General features: G+C 38.5%; 1 protein-coding gene across 1 annotated transcript in view; it reads right to left on the bottom strand.

Annotated features, from left to right (window-relative positions):
* CSN4 (COP9 signalosome subunit 4) overlaps nt 1-18950 on the bottom strand; it is a 109127-nt gene that overhangs the window by 76555 nt on the left and 13622 nt on the right. Inside the window, exons 3-4 of the mRNA XM_067147241.2 lie at nt 14800-14918; nt 2467-2603 (exon numbers count right to left, since the gene is read on the bottom strand). Coding sequence (XP_067003342.1) covers nt 2467-2603; nt 14800-14918 — 256 coding nt within the window. The remainder of the gene's footprint in view (nt 1-2466; nt 2604-14799; nt 14919-18950) is intronic.

Genomic DNA, 18950 nt, shown 5'->3' on the forward strand with positions numbered 1-18950 from the left:
AATTGATTTTGGCAAAGTTTGCATAAGAAGGCATTTTCTCCCATCAGCTGTGATACACAATATGGCAGTGCAGCATAACTTTTCATAGCTACCTGCCTTTACAGAGATCCTCTTCTCTCCTTTTTCTTTTTGCTAAATTGTTGTGTCAAATGGCATTTTGAAACAAACTGGAGACTGATTTGCATTTACAATTTGCTCAAGTTCATAATTATGCTGCCACTGCAAACTGATGACATAACAATGGATTTTAAAGATTTTCTTTTAATATGCATCAGGCAGACATTGACAGATATTTGTTCTTATTACTGAAATATAATTTCTTTCGCCAAATCATCTATTCAGCCAATCTCAACTACCTTTGAAGTCCTTAATTTAAATTTCCTTTGCAGCTTGGGCGCAATAAACTCTACCACTACTGGTGGTTTCCAATAAAAGAGCTTTCTTACACTGCTAGTGTGCATCTTTCACTAACGTCTTATTTCCTACCTGCAGTAGTGTTACCTTGTTTTTCAGCTTCAATTATTTTTAATTTTTCACCGATTGTATACGAGCAATAATGAACCACAGTTACAATTTTTTTTGTCACACAAATATATACTTGTGAACTGGAAACACTAAAATCAATACAGAGAGGTTACTTCTGGGACCATCCAAGCAAGAATGTAACAAAGTGTGAGAGCCCCTGTTCACAGGAAAAATTAACAGTAGATTTGAATGATGCAGAGAAATAAGTTATTGCAAACCTTGTCCCAAATAACCCGCGTATCTCAATTTTTTTATATTGTAACATGCTGGTCAGGCAGATAAAACAAATACAGAAACTGGTAGCGTTCAGCCTCTAAAATTTATTACCTAATTACTTATTATAGCCTACATGTTAACACTTATAGACATACTGAGATCACAACTTACACTCATACTATATGTTTCACAATTACACAGTTTGCGCTCTCTCTCTTATTTTCACTGTTTATTCACACTAATTCAGCCTTCTTTCACTAGCACTTCAGTCTCACTCAGTTACTTTGTTGCCACTGTCACAGTCCACAGTTTGCACATGTCAGTTTTGCAGATTAGAATGGTATTCACTGTCCACACACTCCGGTAGAACTCTGTTCTCAACGCCATACTGATAACTGGCATTCCCTTCCATACTGCGCCGGAACATGTGGCGTCCTCCCACAACAGCTGGCCCGACACACACACACGTGCGCGCGCGCGGCGACGACGACGACAGGTATATAGAACGAATCTTGAGTTCTAACAGGTGGACACTCCAACAGACTAGTGCACTCAGCTCAGGCTCTCACTCACATTCAAACTGACTGTGTTCTTTGCACTGTCTCGGCTCGACTAACTCACACTGAACTCACCACACCAACTGAACTGGCAGGTCGCTCCTGACTTACAAACACCTGGGCCAGTCGTACCAGAATAGTCCGGAGGATGGATGCATCCAGAATCTTCGCAATGTGGAAGACTCCAGGTTAATAGTTCACGTAATTTCCGCTTGACCATCGCGCCGCCATAGACGGATAGAAAGGGAGCCGACCTTGCACCTAAGCTTAACCACGTGTGGTGCAGCTTGAAAGGGAGGGCGGGTCCAATGTTGACGTCACGGCTTACATGCGCTGGACAAAGTCGGATGCTGAAATGGTCGATGAAGAGTCTGCGCGAGCTGCAATACAATAATTTTTATAAAAATGTACGCGGGCTATTCGAATAAATATGGTAAGATAAGGAAACACAATAACAGTTTACCTTGTATGAAAATGAAGATTTAATACACACAGAATCTGAGGAATACTTGCATAAAACTTGTTGAAACTTCACTGACAAAAGTAAATTAAAAGGAATATCCTATATAAAGGACTTGAGTGTTACTTTCAAGACAATTCTACAAATTACCGATTCTCACACATCAATGAAATAATAAAACAAAAATAGCAATTAAAAGTAGATTATTGCACAGTTTGGTGCTCATCACAATTAGTTCCACTTTGGAATGTATTGAATTCACGCAAGGCTCCTGTAAGAATATTAGAGAAAGTATTCAAATGATTTGGGTTTTGATAAAATGAAAACGTCAAATAAGTTAATCTAATTAATCAAGTGTACCATTTTCTTTCTTTTTCAAAAAATCAGTATAAGCATACTGAGTTAGTTCTGTAATTAAGTTCCTTGCATAGAATTGCTTCTCTCAGTCTCTGTATGCTATGCACTAGGAAAGTTTGTGTGAAATGAGTGCCTTCTGCACATTCATGAGAATTCTTTTAATATACTATTGATATCTGTTATTATCCCTGTAACTTGCTTTTATAAAATATAATTATTATGAGTTGATTAATCAAGAGCATTGTCAACTTTTCCTTATGTTTCTAAATGAGTGAGGAAAAAGAGAAAATCTTGCCATCATATATAGCTACTAAATAAGGACAACTTGATAGTTACAAACTTAACACTTACTTTTGTCCAGTTTCCAAAGGTATCCCAACTAAAACATTAGCAGCTTCTCGCCAACACTGCTCCCTCTCATAGATATCTGCCAAGTGCTGGCGAATGCTTGCAACTTGCTCCTCAAAGGAAATTACTCGTGGTTGTACCTATGAGCAGATGAAATGAAAATGAGATCTTCTGATTCTAAAATATACAATGTGAATTGTTATTAAAAACATTTATACATAAGACAATGAAAGTTTTAAGCTAAACTGAAAGACCCTTTCCATTTGCATGTATAAAACTCAAATTCTTATGTTAGAATATCATGTACAAAATAAGAAAAAAGGCAACCAAGTAAAAGAGAAACATAGCTGTGATAGACTTCAGCGTCAGTTGAGTGCTCCCAAATAAGATACGGAGGTGCTACGCAGAATGTCCAAGAATTAGCTCATAAAAGCATGAATACATTATGCGCCAAAATATACAGTACTGGAAATTATGTTAGTCTTATTGTCATTACCTTACTTATCGAGATGATAGTGTAAATGTTCAAAATGTGCTCCATTGCGCTGTAGGCAGTGTTCATAACAATCACGCAGATTTTCCAACATATTCTGGAACATAGGTTGCTGCAGAGTCCCGAAGAACGAGACGATCTTCTGACATAATGCAGGCACAGTTTTGGGTGGATATGGACAACTGAAAATTTGCTCCTTTAACATTCCCCATACGTAAGCATCAGGTGGTGTGAGATCGGGGGAACGTGATGGGTAGGGGAACTCAGCCCCGCGGGAAATTACTAATCCTGGAAAGGTTTCTTGCAGCACAGCCATAGTCTGTCAAGCGGTGTGGCAGGTTGCCCCGTCTTGTTGGAACCACTGTCTATTTATCTGCATGTTCCTGGCATGACAAAACCTTTTTAGATCCTGAATAAATGGCCTGATCACCATGTAGCATTCCTGGTTAACAGTAAGGGGTACACAATCATCATTCTCTATGAAATACAGACCTAGCACACCGTTTCCTGACACTGCACACCAAATTGTCACATGCACACTATGTAGCGGTTTCTGGCCTCTCGAAACCAAGAAAGTGAGTTGTTTGGCGATTGATAAAACCATCCAAGTGAATGTGACTTTCGTCGGAGAACCACACGTTGAACAAGAAATCTGGATTCTCGTACACCATGGCCAAAAATCGTACACAATATTCCACCCTGACGTGCCTATCATGCTCCGTCAATCGTTGCCCAACCTGTATTCAGTACGGAAATCCACCTATGTCTTTAAACAATTGTCGAAGTGACGTAAGGCCGATGTTTAATTTCAGGGCTGTTCGCTGAAGACTTCGCATTGGAGACTGCAACACCTGATTGAGGACATGTCCATGATTTTCATTTGTGGACACAGTTACTGGCCTACCAGACCTTCCCTTGCGTTGACACAATACACTGCCCGTACGATGAAATTTTTTAACAATAGATAGCATAACTGTGTTGCTAGGAGTTGGCTTATTGAAGTGTTCACAATATTGTTCCGCCACTAACTTTAAACTCGGCCCACCTTGATAACGGTTTCCGTATGGTGAAAATAATACTCCACTATAAACTTTTTCCTCCGTCGCGAGATCCATTGTCACTTCCAATCACAGAGTACAACGTTCTTTACACAACTAACAATTCATCATGGCGATGTAACAACACGCAGACGCTCAGGCGTACGTATGCGCACTGCGCGAAAATGAGTACTGTATATTTTGGCGCATACCGTACTTACACTAATGCCCAATTTCCCCATCACCTTCAAACTAGCAATCTTGGGCGGCCTTGAATACAGAGATTCCAGCAATTTTCTCAGTTTTGGAAGCACTAATGGAAGTAGTCTGGCTTTGCGATTTCTCTTGGTTTTCTTCAATGGAGTCAAAATGCTGCCCTTACAACCAGAGTTTCATTTTAGGAAAAGTCACAGGGGGCCAGATCAGGTGAGAAGGTGAGGTGGGGGGGGGGGCAGCAACAGATGATCAGTGCTTATGTTGTCTTTTTCTCCAAAAATCCCTAACAATAAGCAAGGGAGGGCTGGGTGAGTTTGTGTGTGTGCATGCACTGTCATATTACAGTAACCCGTCCCCTTTGCACCGCATGACAGGTTGTTTCTGTCTCACATCTTCCCTCAGTTTCAAAATATGGTTGCATAACTAACTGTATTCTGTTTTATTTATTTTTCCATTACACGCTTTTAGTTGGTACAAAGTATACTTTGCCTTTAAGGCAGCCTCTAAATGAGTAAATTACTGTTACTATGTAATAACTACGAGGGATCACATGCTTTTTGCTATTAATCGTCATCAAACACTTCATAATTTCTTTCAGTGCATGTGTGAACTGTAGCAGTATTCATCTGAAAAAAGATGGTCTAGATCAAATAAGAACAAGTACACACTTTGGGCATTTTAAGATTTATAAGACTTTTGATAATGTAGGCTGGACTAAGATTTCTGAAATTCCTAAGAGGATTGTAATTAAGAACAGCGAACAGGGAAAAAGGAGTCATTTTTAAATCTGTACAAAAAACAAACTGCAGTGATCAGAGTAGAGGAGTATGAAAAAGCAGCAGCAATCCACCAGAGAATGAGGTAGGGGCGTAAGTCTATCTCTCCTACATTTAAGTGCATATTAGAGCAGTCAATGAAGAAAATCGGAGAGGAATGTGGAAAAGGAGTCAATGTTCAGGGAGAAGAAATTAAAACTCTCAGATTTGCTAATGATATAGTAATTTTATCTAAATCACCAGAAGATTTGGAAGCGATGTTGAATGGAATATATACAGTTTTGAGAACAGAGTTCAAAATGAAACAAACTATGACTGAATGTAGTAGAGTATTCAGAAAGTGATGGAACCAACTAGAGGGAAAAATATCCTGGACGTGGTGCTGGTAAAACCAGATGAGCTCTATAGAGAAACCGAAATAATAGATGACATTAGCGATCATGAAGCTGCTTTTGTCGTAGTTAAAAATAAATGTGTTAGAAAGGAAGGTCTTAAAAGTAGGACTATTAGGCAGTACCATATGGCTGATAAAGCAGGCATGAGGCAGTTTTTAAAAAATAACTATGTTCGGTGGAAAATGGTAAAAAAAAATGTAAACAGACTCTGGAATGTGTTTAAAGCAATTGTTGAGGAATGTGAAAACAGGTTTGTACCTTTATAGGTGCTAAGAAATGGTAAATATCCACCTTATTATAATAGAGAAATAAAGAGACTAAGAAGGAGGTGCAGATTGGAAAGAAATAGAGTCAGAAATGGCTGTGGAAGCAAGGAGAAATTGAAGGAACTTACTAGGAAATTGAATGTAGCAGAGAAGGCAGCTAAGGATACAATGATGGCAAGCATAATTGGCACCTCATACAAAATTTTAGTGATAAATGGGAGGGTATGTATAGGTATTTTAAGACAGAAACAGGTTCCAAGAAAGACATTCCAGGAATAATTAATGAACAAGGGGAGCGTGTATGTGAAGATCTTCAAAAGGCAGAAGTATTCAGTCAGCAGTATGCAAAGATTGTTGGTTACAAGGATAATGCCCAGATGGAGGAGGAGACTAATGCTAAAGAAGTATTAAAATTTACATATGATAACAATGACATTTACAATAAGATACAAAAGTTGAAAACTAGAAAAGCGGCTGGAATTGATAAAATTTCTGGGGATATAGTAAAGACAATGGGTTGGGATATAGTACCATATCTGAAGTACTTATTTGATTATTGTTTGCTTGAAGGAGCTATACCAAATGAATGGCGAGTTGCTATAGTAGCCCCTGTGTATCAAGGACAGGGTGATGGACATAAAGCTGAAAATTACAGGCCAGTAAGTTTGATATGCGTTGCATGTAAGCTTTGGGAAGGCATTCTTTCTGATTATATTAGACATGTTTGTGAAATTAAAAACTGGTTTGATAGAAGGCAGTTTGGTTTTAGGAAAGGTTATTCCACTGAAGCTCAACTTGTAGGATTCCAGCAAGATATAGCAGATATCTTGGATTCAGGAGGTCAAATGGACTGTATTGCGATTGACCAGTCTAAAGCATTCGATAGGGTGTACCATGGGAGAATACTGGCAAAAATGAGTGCAATTGGACTAGACAAAAGAGCGACTAAATGGGTTGCGATATTTCTAGAAAATAGATCTCAGAGAATTAGAGTAGGCAAAACTTTATCTGACCCTGTAATAATTGAGAGGGGAATTCCTCAGGGCAGTATTATTGGACCTTTATGTTTTCTTATATATATAACTTATATGAGTAAAGAAGTGGAATCAGAGGTAAGGCTTTTTGCAGATGATGTTATTCTCTATAGAGTAATAAATAAGTTACAAGATTGTAAGCAACTGCAACGTGACCTCGATAATGTTGTGAGGAGGCAACGGTATGTTGATAAACAGGGTTAAAAGTCAGGTTGTGAGTTTCACAAATAGGAATAGTCCTCTCAGTTTTAATTACTGTGTTCATGGGGTGAAAGTTCCTTTTGGGGATCATTGTAAGTATCTAGGTGTTAATATAAGGAAAGATCTTCATTGGGGTAATCACATAAATGGGATTGTAAATAAAGGGTACAGATCTCTGCACATGGTAATGTGGGTGTTTAGGGGTTGTAGTAAGGATGTAAAGGAGAGGGCATATAAGTCTCTGGTAAGACCCCAACTAGAGTATGGTTCCAGTGTATGGGACCCTCACCAGGATTATCTGTTTCAAGAACTGGAAAAAAATCCAAAGAGAAGCAGCTCGATTTGTTCTGGGCGATTTCCGACAAAAGAGTAGCGTTACAACAATGTTGCAAAGTTTGGGTTGGGAAGAATTGGGAGAAAGAAGACGAGCTGCTCGACTGAGTGGTATGTAAAAGTTTCAAACAAATTTATTTAAAAACCACCATTCCATTACTTTAAAATCTTTAAATCACCAACAATGCCTGCCCAGATGTTAATGGCGAACCTCTGTTGATGAGAAGATTGGATGATTGCATGACGATTTGTATCACTCCACACGTGTTGATTATGGAAATTCTGTATTCCGTCTCTTGGGAATTTCGTTTCATCTGTGAACAACACAGAAGCTGCAAAGTCAGGCGTCATGCCACACTGTTGTAGGAACAACCAGCAGAACGTTACTCTTGCAGGATAATCTGCAGGAGACAAGGCTTGTACAGGCTGCAGACGGATACAACAGGTTTTCTCGTAACAGTCTCCAGATGTGTGAGAGCTAAGGTATTTTAAGACTCACATCAGATTCAGTCACAACATGATTATTTATGTAACAATAATTGTAACCGGTGTCTCAATTTTTTTTTGCAGCAAACAGGACATGTAAATTATTACTAACATTAATTTTGGTCACAAAGTTTGAATAAATCTGTAAGTATACGTTTCCGGACCCATGTTGCCATAACTTTTTTTTCTTTCTCTCTATGTGAGGAATCCATTCGTAATTTTTTTTCCGTCGAGTTTTGGTACACCTGTATATTTTTCTACAGCATCATAAGCACTGTGTTTTTCCCTTGACAGTCTATGTGACATACCAGCCTACCTAAAAGTTTGGCGACAATAAGTTGCTGATACAATAATTCACCACATTGCACTTACTACTGTATCCACTAAGATTTTGCTTCATGCTGAATGTATTGTTTTAAATAATGCTTAAATACATTCAAATATAAGCACTACGCACTTGTTCACTTCTTTAGTACTTGAAAGTACATATATTCCAGAACTCTTAAATACTTTCTCCTTTACTTTTAATACAGTTTTTGAGACCCTTCCCTCTTAGAGACCGCAGGTATGATGCTCGAGCGTGTTTGCTCTGTAATAGAGGATGGAAAGGTGTGTTATAACTCGTGGCCATGACAGATTATATGTGTGTACTGGAGGGTTAATCATCTACTACGCTAAAGTACTCTATGGAAGGGAAGTGCCCATCTTCCACAGTATGCTGTACTATACTATAGAAGAGAGAGGGTTAAGACTGTTGAAGTTTGCACTCAAAACTAACATCAGATTATTTGTCAAAATTATATAGTCTTAATGTTTGTTTTTGTTATTTACATTGTTTATTATTATTATTAATATTAATATTATCATCATCATCATTATTTATAACTATATACATAACTATAACAATAATAAGTGAAATGCGCACAAATGTGCAAAGAGTTTAATAGTTAATTGTCTTTACTGTATTCGTTGATTGATCTTGTTCTTTTTTTTGCACTTAAGTATGTGGTAGCGATCACACACTTCCTCACATAAAGAGCACACACACTCGTCGTTCACCTCATGGAATCGCTTAGTCGCACATAGCTTATGGTGGAAGCTATGGACTGCCATCCTTGTAACCACATGTCGCTGTTCGTAGTTTGCTTCTGTCCATTTTCGCTCCAGCATGGCATCGGTGGCATAGAATTCGAGCTCGATTTGGGCTCGTTTCATTCTTCTCTCTTCAATTATCTTTGCACTTTGTCTTGTGAAGGGCAGAACTAGATTGATTCTTAGATCCTCGATATAGAATGGTTCTTTACAAAGTTCGTACACTAACCTGGACTTTGTGTTCATAGGCACACCTAATACTCGCTTTAGAAATCTGGCTTTTAGTTTCTCTAGAGCCCTAAGGTCAGCCGCAGATAACTTTTCCCAAATAATTTCAATGCCGTAAGTGGCAATTGGGCTTATTGCAGCATGAAATAACTCTAGTGCTGTTTTTAAAGAAATTTTTTGGAGGTCTTTAATTCTATACATCACTTTGATGGCTGCTGTTGTCCTTTCCTTTATGTGCATTCTGTAGGAGTTGATTGTTGTTTGTAAGATTACTCCAAGGTATTTGAAGGAATTTGTTATGTTTAGGTCTGTGTTCTGAAATTGAATTTTTCCTTTGTTGCAGCTCTTCCTCCCTTTCTGAAGATCATCATTACTGTCTTAGATTCATTTATCTGCAGATAGTTTTCTTCTGCCCATGTTTCCAGCTTGTTCACTGCTTCCTGAAGGTCTTCCAAGTTGGATAACCCAATTACCATGTCGTCAGCGTATATGTGTTTCAATGAATTCTACTATTTTCGATACGTCTGCAGTTGCAATGTTGAACAGTGTTGGACTAATTGGGTCACCCTGCATTACTCCATTGTTCTGGTAAATATCTTGGGAAAGAGAGATGCCATCACTTATGTTAACTATGTTGTATTCCAGGATGTTCTTCGGAAGGAATGTAATGCTGTGTGTTTCTCCAATCATTTGTGCTAGTTTCTCAATCACTATTTTCTGTTTGGGGTGTTGAAGGCTTTTGTGTAGTCGATGAATACTGCGTAGTATTTTCCGTTTGGAAATCTTAAGGCCTGTTCTATTTCACTTATTAGGTTCGTTACTGCCTGCAGTGTCGAGCGATGCTTTCTGAAGCCATATTGACATTCAGGAAGGAGATGATCCATTTCCCTTACTAATCGGTCCGTGATTATTCTCAAAAAGATCTTGAAGGTATTGTGTTCTAGGGCAATGCCACTAAATGAGTTTGGGTCCATGTTGTCTCCTTTCCCTTTATAGATTACTTTTATCATGGACTTCCTCCAAGATTGAGGTATTTGTGCGCTGTCTAGACACGCATCAAATAACTCAGTCCACACTTCTAGGAGTACATCTTCGGTTGCCTTGATAAGTTCATTGTAGATCCCATCCGGACCAGCCGATTTCCTGCTTTTGGTTTTTGATATGGCTTGATTTACCTCATGAGTAGTTGGGATTGGGTGCAACTTTGGTTGACTTCTTGTTCGTGTTGATACACTTGCGGTTGGAGCGGTGCACTTCAGATTGAGGATGTTATTGAAATGGTTTTCCCACACGTCCATTTGTATTGTCGTGGTCTGAGGGACTTTGTTCCATTTTAAGACAACGTATGGGTCTCTGTTCGCTTCTTCAACCAATTGTTCTGCTTCTTGTTCCTGATGATGTCGTTTTTTATCTTTTAAAGTGAGTTTGTACTTTTTGCGTTTCATTGAGTATTCTTTAATGTCCTCTGTTTCTCCGCTCTATCTCACTTTATGGAGGGCTTGCAGTGTTATACGTCTTAGTTCACAGCATTCCCTGTCAAACCATGGCTTCGCATGTCTTTTCGTATAGGGGACGGTGACTGACCTAATGCTGTCTTCTACGGTTTTCACAGCCAGATTGAGGTTGTTGGTTTTAAGGTGGTGCATTGCTCCTCCGCACCCTTCCGTAAATTCTCCGTCCTGCTTTCAGTTATTTTTCTCGCCAGTGTGGGTGCCGTGTTGGTATTTTGTGTTTCCTTCATCGCTGATTTTATTTCAATGTATGTCTTAATGGGAATGTGCTTCCTGAGCGGTGTGTTGGCCGACGACTAGAGTCCACCTTGTAAAATAGAGCTTAGTGATCTTCTCTTGATAAACACTAAATCTATGGCACTTGCACCGTTGTGCGCAAAGTACGTTAGAAGGTCTTTGCTGTTTACCAGTTTGAAATTCTCTTCTGTCATTAGATTGAAGATTAACTCGCTTTTATGGTCTGGCTTGTCTAGCCTGCAGTTTAGATCCCCAGCAATTATAACATTTTCTTCAGACTTGATTAGAGAGACTGCTCGGGCAACTGACTCATACGCATCTTCCATTGATGATTGTGGCTGTATGTAAAGTCCTACGATTGTGATTTGTTGTGAAGACAATAACCATGTTGTCCTCTGTGTGTGTTTTCGTTACTTTGCCCATTTTGTTGTTATAAAGACAGGAGACACCCCCTGAGGGTCAGCCTTCCTGCTTTTGGGTTGCCAGAGTGTACACTCCGTAGTAGCCCGGAACGTCCATGGGTTCAGTTAGAAAGGTTTCTGTTAGGATAACTATATCACTTGTGAAAAGAACTTGACTAGTAGAGATCTTTGCAATGCTTTTCAATCCTTCGATGTTCCACAGTAGGACGGTCAGCTTTTGGCTGTTACCCATTTTATTATCCTCTGTTGATCGAGTCCCTGTGACGTTGTGAGGGGCGAAATCGATATCTTCGCACTGTGACGTCTTTTGGCCAGAAAGACGGTTTATAAGCTTTCTCCTTTTTCTGAAAGTCTATTCCAATCAGGAAAGCTTTATTGCGACCCAGTGTAGTCAATTCTTTGCATGTTATGCCTCCTTGGATTCCTCCGTCTTTCATATGCCGTGTTATATCTTCTGCGGTTTTTGTTTCATGCAGTTTCCCCATGTATAGCCAGGCATTTCTTGATCCGGCTTTGAGGTTGCTTGATGATTGGGCCTTTGAACGTGAGGTTGATGGTGTGTTCTTCCTTACAGCTTCTGTCCAAACTTGCTCGTTTTCATTTGCTGATCTTTCCCGATTGGGTCCTCTCGAGGGTGAAGAACGAGCAGGGGTTGCATGGCCTGAATCTCTTCTGGTATGTTCTCCTTCAGGGGGCTTTGAACCGGGGGGTTTTGGTGCTTCCTTGCTTGCCTTCGTTCGTTCATTCGACCTGTTGGTCCTTTCTTCTGGTGGCGAGTGGATTATGAAGATTTCGGGATCAGTTTAGTTTCTGTAGTATTTTACTTGCCGATCGTTTTCCTTAGGATTTTAGGGTATGTTCTTGCGGAAGTTTCCTCCTTAAGTTCTCGTGAGTCACACTGCTGAGATTTAGTTTTGTTTAACATCTTCTCGTGTTTCTTTAGGAGACTGGCTTGTTCAGTGTCTGTTTCCTGGTGTGGTGGGGGTTTGTTATTATTGGTATCATGGGTTTCTCCTGTGGTTCCGGGCAATCTTGTTCCTTGCGTTAGACCATTTTCATTTAAAATAATATTTATCCTTCCATCAATCTTCGAATCAAGTAGCGAGTTAAAATATTTAAGAAGTAACTATCTTTTGGCCAATTTCAGGTAATTTTTTTATTTGAGTCTTAATTTTCTCTTATTTCCTATTTATTTCTTCCAGAGTGTCTTTCAGGTTCTTAGCGTCCATGTTTATTAGCGTCTTGCATTGAGGGCACATCCACAACAGGGAGCATGATTTTCGTTTTAAAATGTCTAATTCACCACAGGATATCCCAGAGCAGTCCTTATGAAACCATGAGCTGCATGGTCCATCGCATCCTACAATGATCTCTGTCTCCCTCAGGTCTTTCTTGCAAACTTCACAGCGTGTGTCGTTGTCAGCGCTGCTGTTTTTTGCTGGTATGGTCAGCTGGGAGAAGGTACTTTTGGAGACGCCTTATACGCTTTCTTTATTTATGATGCAATAAATATATCTTCAATGTGCTAATCTGGGTTGTACTCTTTATCTCTCGTGACACATGTTGTATAGGGCTATACTAAACTTCAGTTTAAACCAAGCTCGACAAAATTACAGGAACTCAAACGAAACCGCTACAACGCCTTTTAAAATGTGGTAACATTTTCATGTAATGAACGACTTATTCACCTTAATGTTTTAAAATTCACAAAGTAGAAAGTTCAGAAGATTATGTAGCTCTGCTTTAAATATACACGGCATAAATATAAATACACGGCAAATATCACATTAAACAAGGGCTTAACAAACTTGTCAAAAAAACTTCGTATTTGTGCTTTCGGTTAAAACTTCAGTTCACACATTTCGGATTTCACACACATTCCCTAATTAGTTCATACGTGTAAACCCGCATTCATATGTCACTGCCAAAATATCTTCTACAATTCTAATTAGGCAGTTTTGTTATCTACTAGGCCGTGATTTCCAACTGTAACCGTCACTATTGATTGTTCAACAATGGCTCATGACGGCTTCATGGGCTATGCAACACTAATGAGCTGTATGGCTGGTCATTAAACATTAAACCAATGAACATACAAACTACGAATAACTGTTCGAACACTTAAATATATGGAGTACGGTTTGTCTGTTTCTATCTCAGATACAACGGATCACCACATACACCCAACATGAACAATTGTGAGCAATGACACTCAGCTTGTTGTCACCCAGTTCCAATACTTATAAATAATTTTACAGTACTACACTCGCAAAAAAACAAACAAAAAAAACAACCCCACACCCTATAAATGTGTATACAATTAACGTTCTCCAAATTGCCTGATGTAAAAGGAGTGAGTTAAACAGAGCGTGAAATGGCACAAATATTGGACCTAAGGCACACGAAAAAGTTCACTATAACACATATTCACACATGGGTACATAAGGTACATAATTCTGACACACCGATCACATTAAAAAGAAAACATTAATAAGACTTCACATTAAACACAAGCAATAATAACGAAGTGCTTATTCACCCTAGTAACACAAAAACGTATTTTATTATATTATTATATTTTAGTCTCATTATCTACAATAACTATTTCCACCGTAACCGATTTTCCTGACTATCATGGCTTCAATATGGCTATTAAGAGATAGTCGATAAATCACAGCCTGCTACTTTGTCACCGATATTTTTCTGTCACGATATATCAGATACGCTGTGACAAAATATTGTTCACAAAATATCGCTTACGTCATCTACTTCAATCACCACCGCACAAATGTACGGAATGTGATAAGAAATTCCATGAAAAGACCACGCTGAGATATATAACTATAACAGATGCATAGTTTAGGAAAGTGTATAACAACAACTGCTGACGAGATGCCTCATAGTGTCACTCAACTGGTCTAGACAGATCTGGCTCATAGTGACACTCAATTGGTCTACCGTGAATCATCACTCTTCTAGGGACAGGTTCTTAGATCCCTAGCCTTTGCAATGAACACCTGGTTTTCACCTCTGGCCAGACAGCAGCAGCATGCTGTAGACTACCAGAGAATGATTATTTTTTATTTCCAGTGGTTTAGCTAGTTGCTTACACGATTATTAGTTATAACAACAACTGCTGAAGAGATGCCTTTTAGTGAGACTCAACTGGTCTGGACAGATAGTGACACTCAATTGGTCTACCGTAAATCAAGGATGCATATTAAAGTCACCCTAGTGATTGAGGGACCTTTTTCTTTTAATCATTTGTCACAGTTGGCAATCATACCTATCTCTAATGAATTCTGGGAATGACATAATTTTCTACAAATTTCAGCCAATGACAGCTGAAACGAGATGTATGGAAAATGTTGCATATTTTATATTTCTTTATAAAAGTAGATACACTTCTAAGGACAGGTTCTTAGGGCCCTAGTCTTTGCAATGAACACATAACCCTCCTACATGTAATATGAGTTAAGATTTACATTTTCTATCAAAATATAAATTATGCTAAAGTGTGTATTACATATTTTTGCCTATGGAAACTATGTTAAGTATTGTGACTCTCCTTTTAAACTTTGTTCTAGGAATTTAATAAATTAATTTTACCTTGTCCAAAGTGTAATGAGATACTGCCTTTGAGATGAAGTCTGGGAGGCCAACAAGTTGAGTGCTTACGTCAGTTAGGATCTGGCGTGATATAACTAGGCTAACATTTTCATTCACAACTGAAAGGAAAAGAGTTTGATTAGAGAAGTACAGTGGACACATACAAGTACAAAGGATCACAATTATCTAACTTTTATAACTGTTTTTAGAATGTTAAAGGACCAAATGATATCTGCAAGATGAAAAAATATCAAAACAATTGAACAAAAAGCAAGTGAACACAAGAGGCAACTGCTTATTAATCTAGCTGTGTCCATCCACCTTATATGCTGCATAGGATCCCACAGACAGTATTTAAAAAAAATCATAGTTATAGTTTCCTCTGTCTTTGCACATTTTATACCATCAACTGATACTCAGCCTTCCTCCAAAAGTTAATGATCACAACAATGTTGCTGTGGACATTAGGTCTGAGTAATGAGTTCTTGACATAAATCTTAAAAGACAATTTTCTGGGCTTCATAATTTTGCTTTAAGGTAGGTTTGCATACTTGGACCCACATACAATTACAGAGAAGGGGGGAAAAAACTATCCATGACATTTAAAAAAATCACATATGCATGGTTTAGGAAAGTGTTCATTTAAAGGACACTAGGTACCTACTACTATGCTATCAACACTGAAATATTAACACAAAAATGGGATCAATAATCCACTTCAGTATTAAAGATCAGTTAAGCTTACTGCAATTTTAATTACTAGTAAAACAAAGTGTTTATGAAACAATTCAGTTCATTTTCTGTATTTTTTAAATTATGTTACTGATGTAATAAATTACTATTTTAATATGTAACAATAGATGATGTCATAGGGTTCTTTAAATATATCAAATATCAATATCAAAGATATTCAAAACAAAAGGAGTTCATCAACCTGAGCTCAATGTATAGGAGGCCAGGCTCTGCCATGACAAAGTGGCGAGTAATAAGAGGAGTAAGACCTATTTAAAAAAGTCCAACAGGCCTGGCTGCTAGTATCAAGCGAGAGTCACAGTGATGATCTCAATGGCATCTATGGTGGACTTCTGTACAGCACAAGAGGAAGAAGAGGCAGTTCAGTACTCAGGAATAATAATAAATAATAATAATAATAATAATAATAATAATAATAATAATAATAATAATAATAATAATAATAATAATAATATATATATAATTTCGTGTGGCTATTTCTAGCCGAGTGTAGCCCTTGTAAGGCAGACCCTCCGATTAGGGTGGGCGGCATCTGCCATGTGTAGATAACTGCGTGTCATTGTGGTGGAGGACAGTGTTACATGCGGTGTGTGAGTTGCAGGGATGTTGGGGACAGCACAAACACCCAGCCCCCGGGTCATTGGAATTAACCAATGAAGGATAAAATCCCCGACCCGGCCGGGAATCGAACCCGGGACCCTCTGAACCGAAGGCGAGTACGCTGACCATTCAGCCAACGAGTCGGAATAATAATAATAATAATAATAATAATAATAATAATAATAATAATAATAATAATAATAATAATAATAATAATAACAATAATAACAATAATAATAACAATAATAACAATAATAATAATAATAATAATAATAATAATAATATTAAAAATGTCTCTGTACTAAGTCAAAAGACAGACATTAGTTCTATATAGCATTTGATCCAGAGTGGACAGCTATGATAGGCCTGTTCTCTACGACAGAACTGGCCTAATTTGAAATGGATATCAAGCTTAAGTGACAAGTTAATATCTGTTGTAACTCTATGGATCAATTTGTCAAGAAAAATGAAAATGAAAATCCACAGCCTGTTTCCAGTCATTCGACCGGGTCAGGAATGGAATGAATGAAGCCCCCATCTAGCGGCGAGGATAGGAACTGTGCCGGCTGCCGAAGCCTGTCGCACTCCTCTGGGGCAATGATTAGTGAATGCCAGATGAAATTAAATGATAATCAGTGTGTTTCTGGAATGAAAGATGACAGGGAAAACTGGAGTACCTGGAGAAATACCTGTCTCGCCTCCGCTTTGCTCAGCACAAATCTCACACGGAGTGACCGGGATTTGAACCACGGAGCCAAGAGGTGAGAGGCCAGTGAGCTGGCGCCTGAGCCACAGAGGCTCTGATTTGTCAAGCAAAAAGTTAAAATGCTATGCAGCACTCTGGATATCTACCTTGCGCGATTGCCGCAACCAGTGGGCACGGGTTACCAGTTCAGAGACAGAATAAGCCAAGATAAAATGAAAATAACCTAGTTTATGATACTCTATACACTTTAAAGAAAGGACATCCAGATGTCACCTCGCAGAACATTCTTCGCAATCAAATAGACTAAGAAGCCTCGTTACCTCCTTTTACACACTCTCAACCAAATGTTATGATTAGAGCCCGGAAGTTAGGCAAAATGCCTTTTTTATCCGACTGGATATATTGAAGAATCAGATAGAGAGAAATATATTTCCGTGCATTTAGGAAGTGTAGAGACAATTTTCATTTTGCCTTTTTTTGTGTGCCTATTTTGGCTTCCGTTGCCTATTTTAAGATTTAAAGCTTTTTTGCCTTTTTTGATCGTTATGCAATTTTTTTCTGCGATTTACACATTTTAAAAAGCACATAATTAATTACCGTACATCGAAGACAAAATAGGTTGCACAAATTAAATTACATATTGCTGTCACAAATATCTATTTAGAATATTGTTCCCTGTAAATCGTTTATTTGTTTTCAGGCATTCAAAAGCTTATTTTCTCAGCCCATTCATTTAACCTCTGTAAATAGCAGAACCTTCATTAGTGAAAGGAATGCACAAGCATAATGAATACCAGGAAAGAGAGAGGATGAGGGAAGTACGTCTCTTCTCTTTCCTCACACCCCTTCTGCTGTGACAATGCGTAATTACCTGGTATTCCCGATTCGAAATAAGATAATGCAGAGGAAGGGAGGAAATCACTTCTGTGTAAGAGGTCAAACATAAAAGAAGCTTTTAGTCTACTGTTGAACTTGTTAAAGGCATCCCGGGTTTTCACGCTGACTTATTCATCATGCTGAAATGTTCATCGTTGCGTTGTAAATCACATGGCTATGTTCGCGAATTTGGTTCGGATACACTTTCTACTGATGGAGCTATAATCTTTTGCAAAATCTGTGGAAAATCTATTAATCACGAAAAAAAAGTACTTTATAACTCAACATTTCGCAACAACGAAACATAAGTCTAGGTTAAATATTGTTGGCCCTAAGATCAATTTAATATTAACAGCAGTTACAACATCCAGCAGGCAATCTCAGTTTTCCCTGGATCTTTGTAAAGCTTTCTTGGACTCCGGAATTCCGTTCTGGAAACTGGAAAATCAATCCCTCAGGACGTTTCTGCAGAAGTACACTAAACAAGAAGTTCCGTCAGAATCCACAATAAGAAAAACGTATTTGAATATCTCCTTTGAAGAGACCCTGCAGATGATTCTAAGCAGAGTTGCAGAAAAGAAGATCTGGATCTCCACTGATGAAAGTACGGATGCAATGGGACATTACATGGCCAACGTCATCATTGGAACCATGGAAGCAAAGCAAACTGACCTATCATCAGTATTTATTTTGATGACAGAAGAGATGGAGAGAGCAAATGGTTCCACAGTGGCACAGTTGTTCACACATTCATTAATGTTACTCTGGCCGGATGGAATACGGCATGATGATGTCCTACTTTTTGTCACAGATGCGGCACCTTACATGAAAAAAAGCAGCTACAGCCTTGAAAGTTCTCTTTCCTAAAATGCTCCACCTCACATGTCTAGCCCATGGACTGCACAGAATTGCTGAAGAGATAAGAAGTTTGTATCCTCACGAAAAATAAGTTAGTTTCGAATACCAAGAAAATCTTCTAAAATCACCCTCCCGAATCCGGGATTTCAAGGACGTGGCACCAGAGCTCCCTTTACCTCCACAGCCAGTTCTCACCAGATGGGGAACCTGGATCTCAGCATTCATATATTACAGGAAAAATTTGGACAAGATATGTGAGGTACTTCATGCCGTATCAGTAGACGAAGTTGCTTCAGTTGGCGAGGTAAAAAAGTTGTTGGACCATGAAGAGCTCAGCAATGATCTGGCATTTATAAAA

This window comes from Anabrus simplex, chromosome 1 (assembly GCF_040414725.1).
Source record: "Anabrus simplex isolate iqAnaSimp1 chromosome 1, ASM4041472v1, whole genome shotgun sequence".
Taxonomy (NCBI): domain Eukaryota; kingdom Metazoa; phylum Arthropoda; class Insecta; order Orthoptera; family Tettigoniidae; genus Anabrus; species Anabrus simplex.